This window comes from Sparus aurata, chromosome 20 (assembly GCF_900880675.1).
Source record: "Sparus aurata chromosome 20, fSpaAur1.1, whole genome shotgun sequence".
Lineage (NCBI taxonomy): Eukaryota > Metazoa > Chordata > Actinopteri > Spariformes > Sparidae > Sparus > Sparus aurata.
The window spans coordinates 25,348,096-25,372,798 of record NC_044206.1 but is presented as its reverse complement, the minus strand read 5'-3'; the positions used below and the strand labels follow the sequence as shown (position 1 = coordinate 25,372,798).

The window sequence follows — 24,703 nt, the reverse complement described above, 5'->3', positions numbered from 1 at the left end:
TGGTTCTGTCTCAGGCGGTCCACCATCCCTGTCAGCACTTCATCACTATATATATGAAGGCTCTTCACTGCAGGCGCTTCGTGTGTTTTTCTTTGCAGCAAACATGGAGCTGAAAAGCTGAAATAACACTTTCTCTACACTTTAAAGGTTTTCCCAGCAGTGGGGAGGTCGGCCCTGTGACAGGATCCCTGATGGGAAGACGCCCTCTTGTGGACTTTAACTGCACGTGACGTGTTGATGCAGGCCAGCAGATTTATCCCCGACTGGAGGAAGTTTTGAGACATTTGGCATCAGAGTGAATTGAAGAGACGAAGCATGAACGTTGGCTCTGAGCAGAAACAGTGTGAGTGTCTGTGAGTCAGCTGGTAACCGGACTGTGTTTCAGATTACTGTTGGACATCAGATTCACACAGTCAGGCTGATTTAATTTTACCTTCAGTCACCAACAGAGAGCAGCAGAAGACAGACGACACACAGGATCCTGATGGACGCTGTCTCTGTGTGAGCTGCTGGTTGAGTTGTTCACAAAGGAAATGTTTCATCTGGTTTATCTCGTGTACGAAAAGGTCGTTTCTACAACAAATGTGTGAAGAACAGGAGCTCTTCTTCCCCAAACTGAGAGGCTGTTTTGTCATTTCAAGAAGTTCAAAAGAAGTGAAACCAACACTGCAGTACTCGCATCTTAAACCACTTTATACTTTTACTGCACTACATTTATGCGACAGCTACAGTTACTTTCTAACTTTATTAACATGCAGCACAGATTTATAACACCTGATAGAATATTTAAAGTAATAAAAATGAGCTCCTTCTTCATCTGCTTCAACATTAAAGCGATGAACTAATTAATTATCAGTGATTTTAAGATAATAACATAATAAACATTACACGTCTGGAAACCAGTCCTTTTACTTAAGTATAAGTATATTTTAATGGTAATACTCTTGTACTTTTACTGGAGCAAATGATTTAAATACTTCAGTAAACAATCTTTTGAGCTTGTGGGATATCTTAACATGTTTTCCTCATTAGTGGATAATAATTAAGTCCTCATGACACCAGTAAGTGGATTCAGAAGCACTCTGAGGCACTGACGGATGTAATTAAGTACATTTACTCAAAAACTGTGGAGAGAAATTCTCGTTCTGTACTCGAGTATTTCCTTTTTATGCCACTTAATAATTCCACTGCAGAGGGAAATATTAAACTTACTTTTGATACTTTAAAATACATTTTGCTGGAAGTACTTCTGTGTGTCTATGAGTTTGACCTTTAGTTGTAATGGAGGTTGACAGTTTTACTCGAGTAAAGGAGCTGATTACATCTCCCAACTCGTTATTTCACTGCCTGTTTTTTTACTTTCTCCTGTTTGTTTTCTTACTCTCTGTATCTCTGACTGTGTGACGTGAGTCTGGCAGGTAGGACATCACCTGCTCACCTGGCTGAGGGGCTCATGCTAATCTAAAGCCGATTAGGGCTTCTTATCTACTCAGCGCTGGTTATGTGCTTTGGTCCAACAAAAATACCGGGAAAGAGTTGGCCTCTTTACCGTTCCTGCTGACTCTTCACAGCTCTCCACCCACTCCCTCCACAATCTGCCCAACTGCGCCGGCTTAGATATCACGGCTCCTGATTTTTAATTTATTGGGTTTGCAGAATATATGTGGATCTCAGTTCAGGTGCAGCGGGTTGTGACTGCACCTTTCTGGCTTTTCTATTTATCAACAAAAGGGGCCTGACGGGATCAAAGGATTTGTTTCTGGACTTCCTACGAAGTCAAAGCTCACAGCTCAAACTCAGAGCTGATTTAAGGCACAGAAATATCACACGGTGGGTGAAATCAACAGAGAAACAGAGAAGTTCTACCTGGAAAAGTCACTTACACACACACACACACACACATCTGTTTGTGAATGCATCCAGTGTGGAACCTTCACACACACATACATACACACACACTCACACACTCGTGCTTGTATTGGACATGTGAAGAGTCATCCCATGTCCATGTGAAAGCAGTAATGCCATAATTGCCCTCATCCTATTGACTTAATCAGGAGCCCTGTGGCGCTCGCGGCGTGCCTCGCCTCTTGATCTCAGGGTGTTTTTTTTTGTGACTCAAGGTCGAGACAACACGACGTCCTCAATCCAGTGTCAGATCACATCTCTACAATCCTTTATTCGTGTATACAATCAGCAGTAATCTTCTACACGGACACACAAAGCCAAAAAAGAGAAGAAAAATAAAATAATCATATGGAAAAAAAAAACAATCTTTACACGGATTTAAATAAAAGATTTAGCTTAATTACAATCTTGTTTAAAAAAGTTAAATTCTTTCATCGTTTTTTTTTTTCTACACTATGTACAAAGAAACCCGGTTGTTAGAATATACATACATACATACATACGTGTCAATATACAGATACTGAATGCACAAAAGGGAAACACCAACGAGGATCTGAGATTACAGTACAGCGGTCGGGAGCCAAGATTTAGCTGCCAGTTTCAGTCGTCGCCTCCACAGGTTCGAGGAGTTGGCCCTGCTTCTCTGCCGGGGCTCGCGTCCCCATTCTCGCGCCTCACTCGGCGACCACGTGCTGCAACATTCATACATAACTCATACCGATTCGTTCAAATCATCGTTTTAACTCCATCTCAGGAGCTCATCCAGAGGATCCGAAGGTGGACTGGAGTATAAAAAAAAAGGTCTTACTCAGTTTGATTTGTCTATGTACAGTATGAGCTACAAGCCAAAGTGCTACACAGGTCTCAAAATCTCTGCTGCCGTCTGACAGGCGATACAGGAGTATCCGCTGCCGTAGCACCAGACTACAGAGCAGCTGGTCGGAGAATGATGCTGAATCTTGCGTCTGATAATCCCCCCAAAACTTTTCACACTTTACCTCCATCAGCCTGTTTACCCTGCTGCTGTCTGACAGGCGATACAGGAGTATCCGCTGCCGTACCTCCAGCCTACGGAGCAGCTTCTCTGACACTCCACCTGAAATAGCTTTCTTAATGATTCATCATTTTGTCATCCTTTTTATCTAGAATTTTGCTTTTTAAAAGCGACATAAAGGGACTTCAAAACTATCATTTTGTTATACAATCTTGAGTCTGACAATTATATCAATACATATCACATTTACCTGACTTGAAATGAAAACGGCATTTTTTTAAAAGTAAGTAGTGAAGCAAAAAGTTGGAGCCTGAGATGGATTCGTTCGGTGGAAATGAAAAGACAAAAACAAAAACCCTAACGTAACTCTTCTTACTCTTCATCTCGGTCTATGTTTGGACATAACAGTTTATAATTTATTCATGCAAGGAGTCCATTTGGAAGGAGTTCATAGCCAAATCTGTGTGTGTAGGTAGCGTCTACGTAATAAATGTTGGTAGAAAAACGTTGTGATGTCACACGTCCCCCTCAGCTCCTCTTCAGGTGGGAGCGGTGTCAGTTTTTGCAGGAGGGGGTTCGCTCAGCTCACCGTGGCCACCGGTGCCTCGGCCCCCTCCTCCACTTTGCTTCCTTTGCCCATGGCCTTCATTTTGTCCATGATGTCAGTGAACGTCTCCCCCACCGTCTTCTCCAGGATCCAGCCCTCGCTCTCGCTCTCCGGGTCATCCGGGTTCGCCAGGGTGGACAGGGAGGTGTTCACGTACTGCAGGCCGATGGTCACCGCGACCTGAAGCGGAGAGGGACAATTATTACTCAACCTGAACATGAGACGTTCAGATATCACAACATCTTCTTGTATGCAACCATAAATGCTGATATAGCTTGTTGTCATTGTACAAAATGAAGTGGCTCGTCTCCAAAATGCAAAAGACACAGAAACATAACTTAGTATGGAAAAATAAGTGAAATAATTCAAATGTTTGACTTAAGAAACTCACTACTATCAAGATTAAGATAAGAAGATTGTTAAAAGATTTGCTTTATCATCATAACTTGGTAACTTTTCATCCAAATTCAATAACTTTGCCAAACATTTTATGGATCCAGCTTCTCAAATGTGAGACTTTGCTGCTTTTAATTGTCTTCCATTTATAATAAATGTAATATCTTTGGATTTTTCACCGCTGCTCAGACTAAACAAGACATTTGATGAATCTCTATTTTCTGAGGTTTGTGGACCAAACAGTTTATCAAGAAATTCAATAATCAGCAGATTAATCGATATTGTTAAAATAATTTAGTTGCAGCTCTATTTTAAATGTCCTTTAAAGGTTTGTAAATATCTTAAAATTCTTCAAATGTGCTCTAAATTATATTACATGATGGGAAATGTAATGAATTTGGATTTCAGAATATTGGTTGGACAAAACAAGACATTTAAATATTATTTTTTATTATTTAATTGTTTTCACTATTCTATTTAATCGAGGAAATAATCAGCAAATGAATCAATAATGTAAATAACTATATCTTTAAACTCTTCCTCTTCTTTTTAATTAGTTTAATACCACATAACACAAGAGGCGACATATTTTAGACGACAACAAATTGTACAAATATCAACAAAACGAGCTCATGAGTTATTTTTTCATGTATGTGTGAAACTGTGTGGCGTCAGGTGTTTGGTGTGTGTGTGTGAGTGATGAGAGGGAAAGTGTTTGTGTGTAGACAAAAATAAAAATGTATTAAAATAAACACATATTGAACTAACAACAGCCTGGAGGTCCACTCTATTGTTAGAGGTGTTAAGTGGTAATTTAATTTGTAAACGGTGACTTCAGATCAGATCTTCAGAGCTCAAGCTTCATGAAGTAGGTCCGTCCCTGTCACGTCCTCCAGATTAACCCATTACTCCATCTCTGAACTGGATATCTGTGTCAGCACAGAGCTGCTTACATAACTGCTCTTAAATCTGGGATTCCTCCGACTGTGCGTCTGATAAGCTTCTGGTACGATCCAGATCTGTATTGTTTAGAGCTCAGGTTTCTCTGCAGGACCAAACGTGTATCTGTTTGTTGCTGTTCAGATTCTCAGACCTTAAAGAAAACAACAGCAGATGTCGGCGTTGGAGGCTCAGGTGGGAGAAAGTTGAGGAGAGGTGAGGTGCCATGTGGTAGAAAGTAGCAGGTGAGATGCTGAAGGTAAGCTGCAGGTGCGTGCGTTGCCACAGGTGCTGCAGGGTAACCTCACAGTTGGCAGGAGGAGGAATGATATTTAGGTAAAGAGGATAGAGTTGTTTTGGAAGGAGATGCAGTAAGTGAATTTAAAATGGGGGAGGAGGGAGGAGAGGAGAGGAGAGGAAGCGCCAACTGGGTCACAGCTTCGCATGCTCACCTCACTTCTCGTTGGGCGGGCTAAAAAAAATCCTCACTGACTCCCTCAACAATGAGTCCGCCCTGAGTTTAAAGGAAAATATCTGAATGTTTTATTGAATCACCAAAGAAATCCTCCACGAAAAGCTGTGTGATTTAAATATCTTAGTGTTGTATCGTGAGCAGCTGGACTTGTTTCAGTTGTTTCAGATTAATGATTTTGTTTTTTTCTAGTCGGATTTAGAATTGTGTTTATGTTGTCCCTTTTTGACTTGCAATTTAATGGGATATGGTTTCTATAACTTTGTAATATTCTGCTATCCATCAGGGACATCCTGGTTAACATCCTTTCTTTGTAAAGAAAGAAAGAATGTGCACAGCAGATAACTTTTGAAATGGAAAGATATCAGCCTAAGTGCTGATTTGAGAGTTTTCACTCGTGTCTTATATGTCTTAAAACAAAACCTTTATAAACATCACATCTAGAATTTTCTCCTCCGCTGCAGTTATTCTTCTTCCTTAAAGGCTTCTCTCTTGTAAAACCAAAAAATAACGTTGTAAAACCCCTTGAGGAAAACAAAAATCTCACCTGTGGAATAAGCTCATTGTTGCCTCACTCTAACTGGTTATGTTTATGGACCAGAAAGTGTTTTCCTCCATCTGGCCTCAGGGGGCAGTGATGAGCCCACAGTGACACAAAACACTGGCCAGGTGACATAAATGGGAGCTTTATGGTTTTTAAGTAATTCCAAACAGTATTCTTCTGGATTTACAAGAGAAAAAACTAACTGGTTGTTTTGAACCTCCACCTCCATTAAAGGCCTGCAGCACCAAACCAGGCTGATGGTGCGCTCCATCTGAACTGGACGTCAGACCAGGCTGATGGTGCGCTCCATCTGAACTGGACGTCAGACCAGGCTGATGGTGCGCTCCATCTGAACTGGAAGTCAGATTACTGCGTTTCCAGTTGGTCATTTCAACTGGAACGCTCCCTGATGTTGGATTACCAACCTCCACATCTAAGAAGGCCGCTCTGATCTATAGAACTATAATGTTTATCAGCACCTCTGTCTTATTAATGTCTCATTAAATCAGTTTCACACACTGTCCAACTTCTATTTGTGGACATGTCACTTCAGTGTTTGTATGCGTTTGTTTGTTTATTCTCCAACTTCCAAGGTTGATGTAACGCACCATAAATCATGAGAACTATCGATGGTGATTTGACCTATTTGAAGTGACGTGGATATTATCACGTTTGTGTGTTTGTGTGGATGCATCTCCGGCCCTGACCTCCAGCAACGTGACCAGCACCACCAGGGCTCCGATGGTGTTCATCATCCCTCCGTAGTAGGACAGCATGGCCTCGCGGCAGCCGCGCCTCCACACGTTGAGCTCCTCCGTGTAGTGGTCGTAGCTGTAGTGGGCGCTGTTGTTGGTCATCTGGCCCTGGATGCAGGGTCGGGGGGAGCTGGGGTTACAGCAGCTGAACGGGACTCCGTCCATCAGATACTGGCCGTCCACGTTGCTCCCAATGCGGCTAAGAGGATGAGGCAAAGTGTCAGGTTGGAGTCATGTTATGACAGGATGAAGGGAAAGGTGAGTGAGATCACAGGTCAGAAACTGGCCATACTACACCTGTCGTGTGTTTGGAGTCAGACTGCTACCTGAGTAACTACAAGGTGTGATGATTGTTGATGCAGATTATTTTTATCTTTTCAGTTACTGTTCAGTTACTGGATCAAACTTATTATTAAAATCTGAGTTTCTGAGTTGGTGGTGTCGTACTGACGGCACACATTCAAGCAGCAACACTACAAAGTGTTAATTAGAAATGAAACATCAGCATGAATTGAACATTTAAGAGTGCTGCTGAAGTGATTTATATTGTTTTAATTGTGCCTTTATTAATCTTTTGTTTTCATCGTTTCATCATTGTGATTTTAAATGTCTAAACCTCTAAATATGAAACTAATAACTGTGTCATCGCTCAGATGTGATTGATCGTGGTCGGTCGATGGAAACACACATAACTAAGAGGTTGGATATGGATCAGCGATTTCTAGAACCATCAAAACAAGTCACAGAACAAACAGGAAGTACCACACTATACAGGAGAGTTCTAGATGTCCTGACATTTAGGATAATTAAGTGAGGATTTGGAAGAACATTTTGAAATGAGCTTAACACCTGTCGAGTCTTCCCTGAGTTTCTGTCCACTATTATCGTAATCAGGCAGCCAGTCTTTATAATGACTTTAAAATCATAGCCACGCGTTGTTTTGTTGGACAGTGCTGTCCTTGGACTGTTGCCAGGTCCTCTGCTGATTGGACAGGACACTGATTCCTGAAGGACATCGACGCTGTAATCCTTCAGATTAAACTCTAATAACGTTCAGAAATGTCCTGGTCACAATCATCTTCACAAGTTGAAACTGCGCCGTGTTGCCCAAAATCAGTCGATATCAACACGTTCTCACACTGACCTCATATCACTGTCAAAAGATTGAAATCATGAATTTTTAATCCCCCTCGTGCCTTTTTGAACTTGTGTTCCTTTTTCTGGACCTTAATCACCAAAGTCCCTCCTCGCACACCTTTATCCATAAAACTGCCTAGTAACCTCTTCCGTCCTTGCAGCCCCCGATGTCACGACCCCCTCACATCCTATTTCTGTCACCATTTCTGTGGCGGTAATCCTTTTGAGGACGAAAGTGAGTAATACACCTGCTCTGACATACCTTCAAATCCACTCCAGACTGAACTCTAACTTTTCTACCTCAAGTACCCTCTGATGATCTGATGATTCTGTCACATCAAACATTAATGATCTCTAACTTCTACAAAGATAATTGTGAATCCGTCCTACTTACTCTTTGACTTCCTTTGCGCTGAAATCGAGGTAGCGGTTGCTAACCCACTGAATCTCGAACCAATCTCTGAAGTTGTCATTTCCGCAGCAGCGAAACTCCATCTGCATCAGGTCCAGGGTCCTCTTCATGTAGCAGCGCCCCGGCGTGTCCGTGTCCTTGTAGAACTTCATGCCGTTCCTCAGCCCCTCGGCGAGGGTGAACTGAAGGGGGATCCTCATCAAGAAGCACAGCACGGCCGTCACGAGCAGCAGGCCGTTGAACACAACGCACATCACCAGGAAGTTCTTCAAAATGGGCTTCCACTTCATGAACTTGATAGGATCCAGCGAGTCGTAGCAGATTTTGCCTCCCAAGGCGTTGATGCCGCAGGCTATTAGACCCATGAATATGAGCAGGTTGGGCAGGAAGTGGCTCTCGTTGTTGTCCATGAGTTCTGAGCGCTTTCGCAGCTCGATCTTAAAGAACAGGCCCATGCTGAAGACCAGCACGCCGGCCATTACGGCAAACCAGTACATGAACCAGACCGTCTGGGCGAGCTTTACTCGCTTCTTCAGGTCGAACTTGACCGGCATTAAAGCCATTTTTCAAGCTGTGATGTGTTCTCGCCTGTGAAGAAGAAAGTCGATGATGATGTAGAACAGCAGGAGCTATAAGATTCCCAGTTAGCCCCTCAGTTCAGGGAAATGTTGCCAACCAGTCTCTTCGCTATCTGGCTGGTCCAACAGAGCAGGAGAGTCAGCTCAGCCTGTTATCCATCCCACAGCAAGGGAGCAGAGATGAAGAACCCAGGACGACCCGGGAACAGCCAAGAAGTGTTATTTCTCCGATGCTAACTCCTCTCCCATTGTGACAGGAACTTGAACTTTCTTGACGCTTTATTTCCCCCAAACTTTGACCAGTTTTTCTTCTTTAACACACAGGTGAGGCTAATCGTGGCGTTCGTTTCTCCGAGAGAGGTGGAGGATTGCCGAGGATCCTCATGATTAAACTCAAAGTTGCAGTACGTCATGCTAAGCCCCTGTAAGTAGCCTGATCCAATTTACCAAAATCCCTCTACACAAGATGAGCCTGGTCGTAAGCCGCTGCCAGGGGCCATAATTGGTTTGAGCGTTTCACGTGGTCATGGTTGCCTTGATGGAACACACCAATGGCCCCGAGCTGAAGGCTGACAAAGACCCTGGACATGGGAACGGAGCTAATAAGAGAGCGTACCCATTCACAGGTAGAGGGTCGACAAGTTCAACACAAACAGGATGTCTTCACCTTGGTGCACTTAAGCTGTGCTGCTCAAACTCCGGCATCCCATTCACTGAAAGAAGAGAGCGTTCGTTTATCTCTAACTGCACAAAAAGCATAAACCTGGCAACAACTTGGCTGGATGGTCACACAACAATAAATATGGACGTTAATCTTTCGAGCTAATACATGAGTATTCCTCCAAATGATCTTACTGTCTTATTGCCACTTTCTATCTTGGCAGTAAAAATCAACACTATCTCTGGCACAAACATGAGCCAGATGCTTATGCAGATCAAAGCCGAGCCTTTCCCTGAATTACTTCTGTTCCAACTCCTTCAAAACATCACTTTGACCTCACATGAGGGTTGCAGTGATGCTTAACGACGCGTCACAGCTGAGTGGTTGTTGTTCCCGCGGAGCGTTATTCAGAGTCGTCACCGCACGGCTTCTTTATGCCTCTTTCATCACATCTTTCATCCACTTTTTCGTAACTTTCATGTTTTTTTTTAATAGCAGTGTTGAGCAGGAACTCCTTAATTGCATCTCCTTTCAGAAGGTTATACTATTAAAATACAGAGCAGGGACTGAATTTAGCTCCATTTTGTAAGATCGAGGCAGCACAGAGGAGTTGGAGTGCTGTTCACAGCTGGTGGTGTCAAGAAACATAAAGGCACAGGACTGAAGGAAATGGCTTTTATCTGGCCTCATTCAAGTCCCACTGTAGGGCGGGTTACGGGCTGATTGAGCAGATTTAACTCTACAAGAGGTTCAGGGGTTTAGTCATTAATAACACACCTGGGCAATAGGAAGCTGAAAAATGATTATCATTAATAGTCCATTCCAGTGCTCAGATGATTGATTCATTATGCCTAAATATCCACCACGGCCCCTGAAACGCTCTCACAAAAATGTTATACGTCAGATAAATGACCCTCGACGTATAATTCACACATTTTGAGAGCGCGTTCTGATAGCGACAGGAAGACTGGTGGCAGCAATTTCCCCCTTACTCATACCACAGCTAAAATTAAAGTTGTTGGAAGTTCTCTGTAAGAGTAAATCAGCAGGAGGTGAAAGTACAGACCAGTTTAAATACTGGACATGTCAGTCATTAGATCCTTTCACACAGAGAAGCTGCATTAACGCTGCAGAGGCCGTTCACCAATTCTCCACCGTTGGTCGTTCACACAAAGAACAACATCTCCACCTTAAAGACGAACCGCTGTGTAAATCACACAGAAAGCCGATGCTACGGCTCCTAAAGAGGCGTGACGTACACATCATGATGATGACGTGTGTGTTTCCCAGGTGTCCTCCTGTCAATTTAAACCCGTGAACAGTTTATCATCATATGGATGCTGTTATAAAGTGTAGTGATTGAGATCCTGACCCACCAAACATCCATGGAATGTGACGAAGTTATGATTTTCGCGCTAAACTACAGAATTACATGATCAGCATCAGTAAACTGGATGCTGTCTGACTCCCTCACTCGCGGGGACGGAGGCTGTTTTCTGGGGTAAAGTTCACTGAAGTCTCGGTCAGGAGAGCTGACGGTCGTGGTGATTTATTTCCAATACAAACACTCGGTGAGTTAAAGTTTTTTGTCGGTGATAAACGCTGTTTTTCGGACAGAAATGTGAGGAAGAGTCGGTAGGATGGGCGGGAGGAAAGACAGGAGGACAGACGCTTCTCCACATAAACCTGCTGTATTATTTTCCTTATATAAGTTGCTAAAGACAGTTACAGTTACTACGTGTCTGTTGTTTGGTCATGTAACGTTGCTTTGTGGGACACTTCTATTTATTAAGTTGAGTGAGGGACCTGTGCAGTTATCAGACTGTCGAACACACACGCCCTCGATACGCGCAGCCGGCTTTTCCGTTCACACTGGTTCGGTTCGTCAATAATGCGTCCCTGATACTACCTCCGCCGCCTCCGAGGGATTCACACAGAGGAAGAGGCGGAGAATTGGTGCAGGATCCACAACGGCAGCGTGAGTGGAGCTATTGTTAAAATAAAAGTACCAACCAGCCCTTTATTTTAGCTTTGCAACTGTGAGAATTTTTACCAAAGTAAATGTCTAAAGGATTTGGACCGACCAGTACATGAAGCAAGTGACCTGGAGATGTCGACAAGTGCCTGAGAAAATTGTGATCGGCTTTTTAAACTATTTTATTTCTGTTTGATAAAGAAAATAATCACAAAATCAGAATTGAAAATCAATGTTAGCTGCAACATTAGTTAACTACGTCTTGCCTAAATACTGCTGCATATACATTCCTGCAATCATGTTATGATGTTCAATTTCATTTCCAGTCTTGTTAACTTTATGGACATTTTGGATGTGGACTGTGTGGTGCTGCAGAACTGTTCTGCATTATACTAACAGATGTTTCTGATATGTAGCCGACCCTCGCTGGTATAAACTGGATGGACAAAATAATAGAAACTGTGGGTGTAATCACATTTTTATTTTGACTTTTTGTCTAAGTGGTTCGACCAGTGTTAGCAGAGGAATTTGAACACAGTGTCGCAGCAGTTTGTGAATCTTCCAGAAATATAATAAACAGGATTTGTGTAAATTTAATTGACTTTGTGTTCCAAGTGCTTGACCTAAAAATCCAGTGACCATATTCCAACAAATATGACAGAGAAGCACAACTCAAATTAAAGACTAAATAATCTGGAGAAGGCTCTGGGCTGAAACATGTAAACCACATAAACACGTCCTCCGTATGGAGCTGAGGTCGGTGGACGGCAGGTGTTGATGTCCAGTCTGTGGTGAGATTTAGACAACACAGGCGCTTTGGTTACGGTTATGAAAATATATTCTAAATGCTGATCAGTGACATTCACTTTGGTTGAAGTCTGAGAGATCATGATTTGTGTTAAATGTTTACTAGAAAGAAAACTCCCACACACTGTCCACTTCACTTGCAATTAAGTTTAATGAGTGGATAGTGTGCTCGTCTTCTCCAACACACCTGTTAAATCCTCAGGTGTGCAAAAGCTGAACTCTGTATTGAATGTTAATTAAAATTTTGTTTGTCAAATATCAACACGGACATGGAATTTTCCGTCTTGAATGTGTGCTAGGTGGCACGTAAGATATTGGACAATATTGTGCCACCAAATCCTGTAGATTATATTTAGTTAACTGCTGTGATACAGCTTGTGTGTGTTTGTGGACTTTTATTTAAATATCTTAGTGCTTTAACATACAAACAGCCCATTTCTCAGCTCTGAAGCGATGAAGCAGCATCTAGAACAACCAAACTTTACAGCCAGTGATTAAAAGGAAAAACATTGTTAGTGAAATAGCACAGATATTATTATATTTGTTTACTCAGGCTGAGAGAATTTCATTAGATGGTTTGATCGACGTGCATTTTGGCAAACACAGGTTTTAAATGTCTCATTTTTAGGGGTCCCAGCTGGTTTTCCTGTCTTCCTCTGGAATGACAGTCCAGTTAGGGGACGGCATCCCTGCAGCAAGCCAGTTGAAGTCGTCCACCTGGCTCCAGTTGTTTCGGTCCTGGTCCAAGCCAGACACCGTGAAGTCCTCCTGCAGGGTGGGATAAGACCAGGTGAATGGGGCGACGCTCACTCCGTGACAGTCCTCTATGATGGCTCGGCTGGTGACGTGCAGATACACCTGTGTGTCCGTGGTGTTGTGGGTCCGCAGCTGCTGACAGGGGAAGGCCAGGGTGCTGTTCTTACACTGATCGATGAACACTGAGCTGGACACGGGCCCGCACAGGATCTCACAGCTGTCGATGTGCTTCAGGTGCAGCGTGCTGGGGGATCCAAACAACCGGACCTTGCAGTTTGTCAGGTGAGTCAACAGGACGTCTCGTTTCTGGATCTCCTCTGCTGTCTTTGTCAGACGATCATTCTCCATGTTGGAGAAGCGGGTCTGCTCACCCTCTGCAGCTCCATCCACCGTGGTGATACCAGACTCAGCATCCGGTGACGGCGTGTCTGGTGTAGAGACTTTATCTGCTGCTTTAGTGCGAGACCGAAAGGCAAACTTCTTCTTGGGCATAGCCTCCTCTCTGAGCTCAGTGATGGAGGTCTGGAGTTTCTGGAGAGCCGCCTGGGCTTGTCTCAGGTCGTACTGCTTCAGAAACATCATGCTGTCGTTCAGAAACTTCTGTAGCTGGAGTGTTTTGGCCGTCGCCTCCTCGAGCCTTTGGGTCACCACAGCCCGGTCCGCTCCGGAGCAGCTGGACAGCAGCTCCTCGATGGACGCCCGCTCCGTGTTGAAGGCGCTGCAGAAGTATTCTCCCTTCTCCTCTGCCACAGACTGGCTCTCTTTAGCTTCCTTCCTCCGCTCGGCGTCCTCGATCCTCGTCTGGTGCCGTTTCTGAAGTCGCTCCTGTATTTTAGCGGCACCGCTTTCGCCCGCGAGCCCGGTCTCCGGGATAACTTCAACCGCCGCGTCCATGTTGTTGCACTGTCAGTGGATGCGGAAGTGATGGCGTCACACTTTCTTCTTCGCGGGTTTTGTAAACCAGACTTAGAGGCGTATATCGCCACCTACTGTTCTGGAGGGCGTCACGGCAGGACGTCATCTGGTTAATGACAGTAAATCAAAAGTAAATATCAAATAAAACCTTATATTTATTAATAGTAACCCACCATAAAACACCAAGTTAAATACCTCATAAGATATGAGGTAAAAGCTGAGGTGCCTGTTGTTTAACTGTAAGTAGCAATAAATATATAACCAAGAGTTTACAATGCATTCAATTATTGTTTTTATAAGTAACAATAAGGCCTGAAGCTTTATCAAAATATATTTAAGTACAAAAATATTGCAAAAAATAATATTTTGAACTATTAAATTGGTGTTGCCAATAAGGGTTAAGTAATTAAGTAAAACATATTTACATATTTAAAGGTTTTACAGGTGACATTTACAGGTCTTGGTCTTTTGGATTTATGTTTATAAAAACATGTAGGAAAGGAAAGAAAAGAGATATGTCGTGTGTGTATTTGATGTTTTAGAGTATGCACTAAACGTCCATACTCTAACAGCATGCCAGCTCAGTCTTTGTTGGTTTGAAAATTTATTACACATTTTATGCAAAGCTGCCATTTCGTGTCATGTACTATTAAAGCTTTTTTTGTGGACACATTATTCAAATAAAATTCAAATCATTTTCTAAACCTGTCTCCATCAAAACAGCTAACTAACATTTACAATCATCCAAATAACATGTTAAGCTTTATCTTAAAAAAAAAAAAGTTAAATTCTCCCTTTTCATACATTATAGTAGGCTATATATATATTTTTAAAACTTTTATAGCCTACAGTCTGTAGAGGCATATCACATGAAGAAAGACAAAGTGAGAAGGAATAATAAGGCTAATATTTAAATCTTTGTCACACATGATTTCCATGTTTTTGATTATCATCTAAGCATACAAATTTGAGGATTACAAGGAAAATACAGGATGAGAATTACTTCAAATATCATGATTTAATCTTATTTATTCCAAATTTCCTGCAAAGCTGCCATTTTGTGTCATATGTTATTTACTATTTGGGGAATTTCATAAACCTTTTGGTTTCTTTTATGTTTTCCATATTTTTGGTTATGATCTAAGCATTCAAATTTGAGGATTTAAGGTTAGTACGGGCTGAGAGTTACTTTAATCATGAAACATGATTTAATCTTATTTATAACACATTATATGTAAGCTGCCATTTTGTGTCATGTGCAATTTGCACTTTTTTGGTGTCTTTTACATTTTCTCTGTTTTTGATTTTTATGTAAGCAATAAATATGAGGACTTCAAGGTAAATACGGGCTGGGTGTTACTTTGAGCAGAGGTAACCATGGTCATACCTGAGCTACGTCAAGGTGTGGCAAACACAACAGAGGCCCGCCCTCTACCGTTGGTGATGATTAAGTCCAATAACATTTATGTTCAATTCATGAGGGCAGTGAAAGATACCGTTATGGTTTAATTCATGATTATATACATATAAAAATCTGTGTTTATTAATGTCTGGTCGTTTGTTTGTGTGTTTTTATATTCAAACGCAGACAGTCGCGTGCTGCCGCTGGGCACTGATGATTTGGGTCGCTTGTTCTGTGCACTACCCCAACAACCCGTGCGGTGATGGCGAGGAAACCCCGTTGACAAGGCACTGCTTTTTCATGACGGTGAGTTTCCCTTTGAGTGTATTATAATTTTGTGATAAAAATTTCAAGGAAAAAACACACACAGCCTCCTTCCTCCCTTCCTTCAGGGAGGGAAGAGAGTTTGAGCGGAGAGAAAAATCTATCCGAGACAGAACAGGGACAGTGAGAAAAATATATGAGTGGGAGAGGGAGAAGGAGGAGGAGGAGAAGGAGGGGGGAGCAAATTAAAAGTTGCCAAATGGAGATATTGGGTTTCAAGAGGAGTGAGACAGGAGTAAAGGGTTTGCCTCTTTGACTCGTCTTTATGTTTTGCTAATCGGGATTAATATGTGCGGCTCGACGCGGTTTCGTCCCGGAGCTTTTTCGACGAATTCCCTCCGACGTTCCCCGAACAGGCGTCGTCGCCACCGCGGCTAGCTAACCACAACAGGCCGGTGTTTATCGTTTTAAAAAAAAAAATGCTGCGGAGCGTCCGGTCCGGAGAGCTACCCGACCGGGAGACGGGCTGCTTCTTCACAGTCCCCCGGTTGAAACGTGTCGGTTCGACATATCGAGAACAAATGTGACGTTTTTTCATGCTGGCAGATGAGCCGCATGGAGGACAAATGAAAGCCTCCCCAACAGAGACAGAAAGAGATCACGTCAGCGACGACCAGCTACGGGCTGGACGACGACGACGGGCGTTTTGTGCTGCTTGAATGCGATTATCATTCTGTCGATTCAGTCTATTTTTGGAAATAAAAACTTGCAAGCTTGTACGTTAGCGGGTTTACTAAAACCGACGGCGACACCGTCTACCGGACTAGCTTGGGCTGCGTCGAAAACATGGCACGCCCGGGCGGATTTCGGAGGCTGAATTTTGAGCTCTAAATTACATAAAATGTTCAAACTTTTTGGATTAGACGGCTTTATTATGTCAACCCTGATCAAAACTGACTAATCGTCTGCAAATTTGGCGCTTTTCGGGCGTTTAAAAAGCTCGTTTTGACGACATAAGCGCCGTTTTACCCCCTTTTTTTTAAATGTAACGTTAGCTAACGGTCGATGTTCTGTTGAATGCTAAACTAGCGACCGTTTGTTTTTTGGTTGTTTTTAAACGATTCTGTTGGATTATTGAGATACAAACGTTTAAAGGCACATTTAGTCACGTATTCTCAAACAATCCGTCCACATTAGGAGCTTCTTGTTAAATAAAATGTCAACATTAATCTTTTAGTTTCCGATTTTTTTCTCTCGACGTTGCTTCCTCTCACATTCTCGTAAACCTGTGTCAGAGTTAAAGGACTAAGGAGCCTCATAGCATTTTACACGTTGTAGAGAAAATGTCGTCGGTGTGGCTTTTAAACAAATACATCGATATTCTGTGGTTATAACTTGCTTTAGCAGATTTCTCAGTGTTTTAAAAGCCAACGTTCAGTCAGTTCCAAACAACATTATGTGTCCAGAAACCGCCGTTCTTTGTTTCCCCCTCGACCAAAGATGGAGGCTGAACGTGGCTCGGTTGTAAAGACAGCCTCTGTCATGGTAACAGCCATTTTGTTGCATTGCAGTTGAAAACGTTGTGCAGTCTCAGGGACACATCTTACATTTCTCCACGTCTCCAACACCGCACAGAAAACCTCTGAAAACCTACAAACTACTCCTTCAAATGCTGAATGAGTGACTTAATGCATTTTCATAATCTTACCATGTGCTCGTCATTGCTTCAACACAACTATCACATCAAAAAAATTATAAAATATCTTAACATCCAAACACTTACACCCCATTACTCCACTCATTTGAGCTTGTTTTGGTCCCCCTTTTTCTTATTATTTAGCACCAGGAAAAGCTGCATATTAGTGCTGGCTGACACAACATAAAGCCACCACGTCTTTATATGTTGAAAGTCAAACATCTATTCATGGTATAAATGGAGAAGGGTGGAGTTATTTACACTCAAATGCCCCTTTACACTGTGTGCAGACTGGAAAGACAACCAATGTGGGACAGCAGAGGAGGGTGATGGGTGGGAGTAAACATCTGTAGGTGGGGAGGAAGGCCATCCTGTTTGCCTACATACAGACCTCCCACAGCACTGAGTAACATATCTGTCCCCCCTCTTTAATTTCACACACCTATCTCTTCTTTTTTTTTGTCTCCAACGCTCCCACAGCCTGTGTCTCACACTTGTTATTGTGTAATCTTACTAAATGCAGTTTCTCACCCTGCAGCCCAGGAAACAAAGGGTGTTAAATGACTGAATCCATGCTTCCTGCAGGAAATCTGTGAGTGAGAAGTCCTTACTACTAACATACTGATACAGATGCTGAGCTCGTACAGTTTAAACACTTCTACCTCAGAATAAAAACAATTCAGTCATCAGTTGAGGTTTCATTGCCATATCAACCATTGGTCCATACAAATATTACATGTCTACCCCCCCTCCCATAATTTCAGGTGTCATGGATGATGAGGACGATCGCCATCTTCTGGATATTTTAGGGTAAAAAAAAAACTACCTATGAAACATTTACATTATACACATACAAGCACTTTATAAATAGACGCACTTATGTTTGGTAATTCACAACATGGCCACGCATGTCTCCAGGGTGCGACTGCTTCAGTGGCACATGAGCCAAAACCCTGAAGTGCAACTAAATATTTTCATTGGCAGCACTGGTGTGCCGGAAATGTAGCTGTTTATTTTAAAACAATCGAGGTAGAAATGATGTGCCGGAGAACCTAAAGACAAAGTTAGCTGCACCAGTGCAACAAGTATGAAAAGTTAGTCTGGAGTCACACACGTTTACATTTGACTAAGACTCCTCTTTGACATTAAATTAACTGCAAACTCAGTTCTTTCCTCTTCTGTTGAAAACGGGAAGTTAATAATCTAATGTGGATCTATATTTAAGCATGTGTTATCCCTCTCATTTCTCAATTTTCACACCACACACTAGTGAAAGGAAGTTTATGTTGCATCAGATGTGCTTTAGGTTTGTTCTCAGTGCCTAACAATCTTTTCTGTGCCCTTTTTTATAGAGATGTGGATGCATTAAATGATTATCTCCACGGCAACAACAGCAAGTCTGTGAGTGATGCTTTCACAGTCATTCCTCACAACGTCTGTCTCAATCATTACTTCACTTTGATGCACAAAGAAACCTCTCAGTCTCAGTTTAACTCTCGTGTGTTTTGTTTGTGCAGATCGAGGAGGACGATGTAACAAATGCAGCTTATGGGTCGGATAGCTCCTTCTTTGCAAGTGACACGGTGAGAAAAGATTATCTTTAACCAGTAAAACATTAACAGAGAGCAGTTTCTAAGGTTTTTAGTAGAATTTAATTAGTAAAGAAGATAATATATTCAGCACTGTAGGATAAGTTCACCTAAAAATGAGAATTCAGTCATCATCTCCTCCCTCCATGTCGATGGAACGTCAGGCGAAGTTTCATAATCCACAAAACATTTCTGGAGCTTCACAGCAAAACAATGTTGCAGCATTCTACTTAACAAATCCTGAAGTGTTTTGTTGACCATGATGCATGCGAGTGATTAGAATATCACAAAATGTTCTTTTTGGGTAAACTTGTCCTTTAAAAACCATAAAACCATTATATGTGAAAAAAAATCTGAATATCAGAACCCAGTTTGTCCTAATCAGGGGTAAACACTATTGGATGTTGAAAATGTATATAAAAGCTTCTGGTGTTATAAAGTTTTACAGACGTATGACACAGAGATAGAGGACGGCTGTCTAACATGCAAATATTTTCCTCCTTTCTGCTCCTTTCCTCTAAATGCTTCATTCAGACGGGCTCCAACACTGGCCTCAAGGATGGCTCTTCTTCAATGGGTGAATTCGGCGAGGATTCAGCAGGGGCAGGCCTCCAGCTCTCCAGCAGCCTTTCATTTATCGAGGATGAATTGGGGCCGGAGACGTCCCCCGGAGGGGTGGATCTCGGGGGAGAGGACCAGCCCTTCGACATCCTCCAGAAGTCCCTCATGGAGGCCGATATCACAGAGCAGACGTTGGCTCAGGAGGCCTTACTGGACTCCCAGCCTGCTCCCACTCTAGTGCAGGCTCCTGTGCCCTTCCAGTCCCAGCTGGTCTCTGGGGGTTATGGAGGGGGAGTGGGCGTGGTAACCACGGCGACAGCTGCGTTCCCTGCTGGCCAGTTCCTCCAAGGGGTGTCCCAGCTGCCAAACGGCTCTGCCCAGCACATCCAGGTGTTGGGCTCGTTTGGGGCGGGCGGCGGTGTGATGACTCTGAGCAGCTTGGAGAGATCTCCTCAGATTGTGCTGAGGCAGGGGGCGCCTGTATCTGCAGCAGGGCCCCCAGCAGGGGGGCAGGTGTTTGCCCCTACACAAGGGCAGGTAGGCCAAGTGGGTCTACCTTTCAAAAACATCCCTGTTCAAAACATCATCATCCAGAGAGGCCCGGGAGGGACCCAGACTCTTGTCAGACCTATCCAGCCTAAACCCCTTCAAGCGGGGGCTCAGACTGTCTACAGCCTGGGTCTCCAGCCCACTCCAGCCACCATGGCTAACGTAGTTCACGCTAACACTGCTGCTCCTGGACAGTACACTGCCAACGGCTCCATAGTCGTGCAGCCGCCCCTGGAGCAGCAGCAGTCCCAGACCAACATACCACCTGGACAGTTCTTGCTGCCCGGCTCTTTGGCGCTCACCCCGGGCAGCACCATCCACAACGGCCCCGCCGACCCCAACACAAACGCCCTAATTACCGGTCAGAATGCCGTGCAGATTGTTGCGGGGCAGAACTTCGCTGCACCACCAGGAAGTCAGCTAATTTTGAATCAGGGAGTCGTCGGTGGGAGTCAGGTTGGAGTGGCTGTGACTCAAACATGGACAGGAGTTTCCTGTGCGAACGCCGCCACTGTGCAGACATCGTGCGCTCCTGGGCGGCTGACTCTGGTCGGCCCGGCAACGACGGGGATCAGCAATCAAGGGCAGGTGACGGCGGGCCCTGTTCAGCGCCTTCTAGTGACTCAGTCGCAGAATTGCACTTCTCTGTCGCCTTTACCTGGTGCTGTGACACAGGAACAAGACTTCAGACAGGTAGAAAGTGGTATTACGTTCATTTTAACCTTGTTTTTATTATTTCCCCAAAAAAGGTCTGTCTGACTGAGATGACTTATTTTTCAGAACTCTTCATCACCTGCCCTCAAACAGGTGCAGCTCGGCAGCATTCATGGTAACAAAGGCTGATTGATTTTTGTCACGTACATATTGAAATGTAATCTTCTGCTCTTTGATCTAATGAGGTTGCTTTGTTGTTTGTGCGATCTCTCTCAGCCATGACAACCATGAATCAAGATTCAACGCTAAACTCTCAGGTAAATCCCTCATCCTCATTTGTTCCGCACTCATGTTGGTCTTTATTTTAAGCTGAATTATACTGACAGAGACAATATCGACAATATAAACTTTCTGTCTATAGGTCAGTGCTCAGAAGAGACCTGCCCTTCCACCACTTACAAGAGGAGGAATGTGAGTATTTTGACCCACCTGGTATTATTTAGATATTTTTTTTTTATTAGGTTTATGCTGACTTGTGTTTGCATACAGCCGTTAAAGGAGCTTGTGTTCTTCCCCCCGTCATCTCTGTAGGATTTTACAACAGTTGAGGAAGGATCATGCTGGAGTTCAGACCCCAGATCGGCGTCGATTTGCTTCAATCGAGGATTCGCTGCAAAGACTCCTCCCTTACCACGTGTTTCAGGGAACTCCACCCAGCCAGGATGAGTTCTCACAGGGTACGGCCTTGAATTCATTACCTTTACCCTGAATCTGAAAACTGCATCCTCATTTCTCAGCATGTTTATGCCTATAATTGTGAAATTTAAGCATCTTTATCTGTGGTTTTGTCTGCAGTGGATGAAGAATTCGAAGCAGTTGCAACTCAGGTGCTAATGAGGACCCAGTCCATGGTCAACAAATACAGACGGCTACTCATGGTGGAGGCCGAGGTAAGAAAACACGCATGAGCAACTGGTTTGATGTTTTTCATGTTATGACACGCACAGGCCGAACAGGTTGCCTCTCCCTTTCCTGCAGCGTTCCAGTCCGTCATCAGAGATGGTGATGATCGATAGGACCTTCAACCAAGAGGAGCGCAGCAACCTGACGCAAGACAAGCGCATGGTACTCGTGGATCCAGGTAAAAACAAAAATCTAGTTAAATACAGCACTTAAGTATTTGTACTTTGTTCCTAAGAAGCTGTGGAAGATCCATGGTGATATCTGTTTGTTAAAATGTCTCCTGTTAACTCTTTCTTCTCTATTGTTTGTTTTACAGACACCTTCCTAGAGGACTTCTGTTGTGGGATGAAATCCAAACGTTTCCAGGATCCCGTCCCCTCCCAGTCGTTGTCCAGCTGTAGTTTGACTCAGTCAGACGGAGGCTCTAAGGAGCCGCCGTACAGGACAGACTCCCAACCCGGGTATGGAGACCCGGGAGGGGGCGGGGCTGCAGCTGCAGGCACAGATACAGGAACAGGTGCGGTAGATAAACTCCACCCTCCACACTTAGACAACAAGAGCGTCCTGGAACTGAAGAAATCGCAGCAAAACTTTGGGCCCAGCAGCACCAGCAGCAGCAGCAACAACAACAACAGCAGCAGCAGTCACCCCCAAGGTAACCGCTCACCTTTTGCAGCAACGCCGGGCGGACAGACGCACTACCAGGTGTCTCCCCACCTGAGCCAGCCCCAGTACCCCCCGCAGCTCACGTCACCCCCTCTACCCGACACAGACTCTGCTCTCGAGGCTGCAGTCAACAGCATCTTGGAATGTTAAGACTGACGCTCCGAATCATCCCTGATGTTCAGTTTTGAATTTGTTTATGTGCGTGGGTCTGTTTTGTTCCGTCAGTCTCCTCGTTGTAAGCCTGTGTGGAGAGAGGTCAACTCTTCTTCCAGGTCTGTTATCTTTTGTGATTCCATCTCCGGCCATGTAGCATGTAATTTGTTCTTTTATGTTTTTGTTTTTTGAGGCACGACGTAGGAGTCAGTGACTCTGCCGAGGTGCCCGGTGGACGCAGGCACTTAAAAAAATCACCTATAAAGATCCGGGAATGTGTGCAATGCAACGTACTCACAGACGGAAGTGTTTTTTTATTTCAACCTTATCTTAAAGTAGCTTGAAGATAAGTGTCCCTCTCTTCACACACACACACACACACACAAACACTCTTCATTTTTTATTTTGTGCCAGTTTATTACCCCCACTACCTTTGCTGAAAACAGGGATGAAGAGGAGGGACTTTGTGCCTAATTCTAGGTTTTTATTTTGAAGTGTTTACATGAAGAAATCATCCATTCACTCAGTTCCACTCATGCTTAGGTACAATGAGTTCGGTAGGTTTATGGTTCAGAGGAGTAGATTTTCCTTTATAGAGACACAAATTGCACTAAACGTACTGTTGCTTATTTCAGGAACGATATGAGTGTGAGGCTCTAGTTGATTTACAGCGTACGCTTGGCTAAACAGAATGTGAACATTTGGAACTGAACCAAAATCTACCCGCCTGCTTTCAGCTGCCTGCAACAAGGATAACCTCTTAATCACACTAGAAACCAGTCGAGCTAGTCACATTATCCACATATAGTAGTGTTACTGTACTCTTACTGTGCTTGAATCACATTTTCTTTGGCATTTTTTTTGTTTGTACCTTAAAGGTATGCGAGCCCCGACACGGACACAAGGACAACTCTCAACCACTTTTTATCATTTCACGGTGTGTTTGTGTCCGGGGAGCTGAGTCCTCAGATTGAGGAGGATATGTTACAATATGTTTTTTTATTTAGATTTTTATTTCCTCATTTTTAGAAATGACATTTTTAAAAGAAAGAAAACTGTTTTTTTGTTTGTTTGTTGTGACGTGTTCCCCCGAGCATTGATTGTATGTATATTTGTCTGCCTTCTGCATACAGTATAATGATATATTGATCATATCTATCTATGCTTTACTACCTGTGTGTTAGTCCACACACACACTGGTGTATGACTATGTTTCATGTAGTTTGGTTGTTTGATTGCCACACTCTTGACTTTGCTCCCAATGTCGGCTCGTTGTCCCTCCCCACGATGTTTTCCTCCCTCTCCAGTGTTTCCTTTCAAACATTTCTTCTTTCAGCAGCGCAACCAAAATTCATAACAGGAGAGAGAGCGGTCTTATCCAGAATCACTGTCAGATCTCAAAGCTGTAGTGTTTTCCTCTGAAGCTGACTCGAGCGCCCACTGTGTTTTAGTTTTGTTCTCACTTCGTCTTCAGAGCTAAGAATTAGTTCAATCCTGCAGAAGAGGATGAGGCCCAACGAACTGTAAGCCTGACTTCTCTTCTCAAAATTCTGATGCTCTTTCTCTGAATACTGAGATTAAAGTCTGAATTCAGAGAAATAAAAATTCAGAACCCTGAAAAAACCTTCAGTGGCCCTGATCCTCTTCTGTAAAATCCTGAATTTTGGCTTCGTACTTTTGTTTTTTTTAGATTTTACCTTTTTTAAATCTGCACTGAGCATGAAAGACTGACTTCTGCCAAACCCAACAACAGGACCAAAGCTCATCATGTTAAATGCCCTTGGGGTTGATTCTGGATAGCGTCACCCTCCCTCCTGTAAACGTGTCTGTGAAATATGCTTGCCAATAGGCTACTGGAGCAGACTGAAGGCCTTCTATGTGGGTTTTGTGTTTTGAGTGCCAGTGGCCTGTATCTCTGCCTATAGACCTCTTATATCTACCAATGCACACTGAGAAAACTTTCTGCTTTGAATGCAAATCTCTAGCGACGTGTACGGTCCATGTGAGATTTGTTAGCGGTTGCTGCAAGACTTTGTGCCTCTATAGCACTTAATCCAAGTTTTAGACTCGCACAAAGTAGGGACGCGTCCAGTGTTTTGGTGAAACGTTGTGTTATCTCGATGCATATCAGTGTCCGAGGGCCTGGTAGGAACATACTGTGCTTTTTTCTTCCCTGTTTTAAAGTGCAGAGATGTGTTTTTGTTTGTTTTCTGCCTCCATTTTCACTGTTATTTTGTCTCACTTGATTTGTATAGTTTGTCGTTTTGTATAAAAATGAAAAGTGAAACACAAAATATTTATAATTTTTGTATGGAGAAAAAAAAAAGAAGAATGTAAAACACACACACAA

At 43.3% G+C, this 24,703-nt stretch overlaps 3 protein-coding genes across 5 annotated transcripts; 1 reads left to right on the top strand and 2 right to left on the bottom strand.

Moving 5' to 3' along the window:
* Nucleotides 1-2,152: 2,152 nt before the first annotated feature.
* On the bottom strand, nucleotides 2,153-9,132 carry prph2a (peripherin 2a (retinal degeneration, slow)). Its single transcript, XM_030399246.1, has 3 exons — nucleotides 8,147-9,132; nucleotides 6,568-6,814; nucleotides 2,153-3,689 (listed from the first exon to the last, which is right to left on the bottom strand). Exons 1-3 carry the CDS (start codon nucleotides 8,725-8,727, stop codon nucleotides 3,483-3,485), a joined length of 1,035 nt encoding a protein of 344 aa, XP_030255106.1. The 5' UTR covers nucleotides 8,728-9,132; the 3' UTR covers nucleotides 2,153-3,482.
* Nucleotides 9,133-11,838: 2,706 nt separating this feature from the next.
* Nucleotides 11,839-17,456, bottom strand: tbcc (tubulin folding cofactor C). The gene is made up of 2 exons (XM_030401149.1): nucleotides 17,306-17,456; nucleotides 11,839-13,962 (listed from the first exon to the last, which is right to left on the bottom strand). The coding sequence occupies exon 2, from the start codon at nucleotides 13,833-13,835 to the stop codon at nucleotides 12,810-12,812; it is 1,026 nt and encodes a 341-aa protein (XP_030257009.1). The 5' UTR covers nucleotides 13,836-13,962; nucleotides 17,306-17,456; the 3' UTR covers nucleotides 11,839-12,809.
* bicral (BICRA like chromatin remodeling complex associated protein) lies at nucleotides 15,286-24,692 on the top strand. Of its 3 annotated transcripts, none has more exons than XM_030401146.1 (13): nucleotides 15,286-15,564; nucleotides 17,742-17,810; nucleotides 17,983-18,028; nucleotides 18,571-18,619; nucleotides 18,736-18,801; nucleotides 19,342-20,610; nucleotides 20,698-20,746; nucleotides 20,848-20,888; nucleotides 20,993-21,042; nucleotides 21,163-21,308; nucleotides 21,427-21,521; nucleotides 21,610-21,712; nucleotides 21,851-24,692. In XM_030401146.1, the coding sequence occupies exons 3-13, from the start codon at nucleotides 17,988-17,990 to the stop codon at nucleotides 22,348-22,350; spliced, it is 2,409 nt and encodes an 802-aa protein (XP_030257006.1). In that variant the 5' UTR covers nucleotides 15,286-15,564; nucleotides 17,742-17,810; nucleotides 17,983-17,987; the 3' UTR covers nucleotides 22,351-24,692. The 3 variants fall into 3 exon arrangements, with proteins under 3 accessions (XP_030257006.1, XP_030257003.1, XP_030257005.1); XM_030401143.1 differs by having other exon boundaries at nucleotides 15,287-15,564; nucleotides 17,757-17,810; XM_030401145.1 differs by lacking the exon at nucleotides 15,286-15,564 and adding an exon at nucleotides 15,571-17,067 and having other exon boundaries at nucleotides 17,757-17,810.
* The last annotated feature ends 11 nt before the right edge of the window (nucleotides 24,693-24,703 follow it).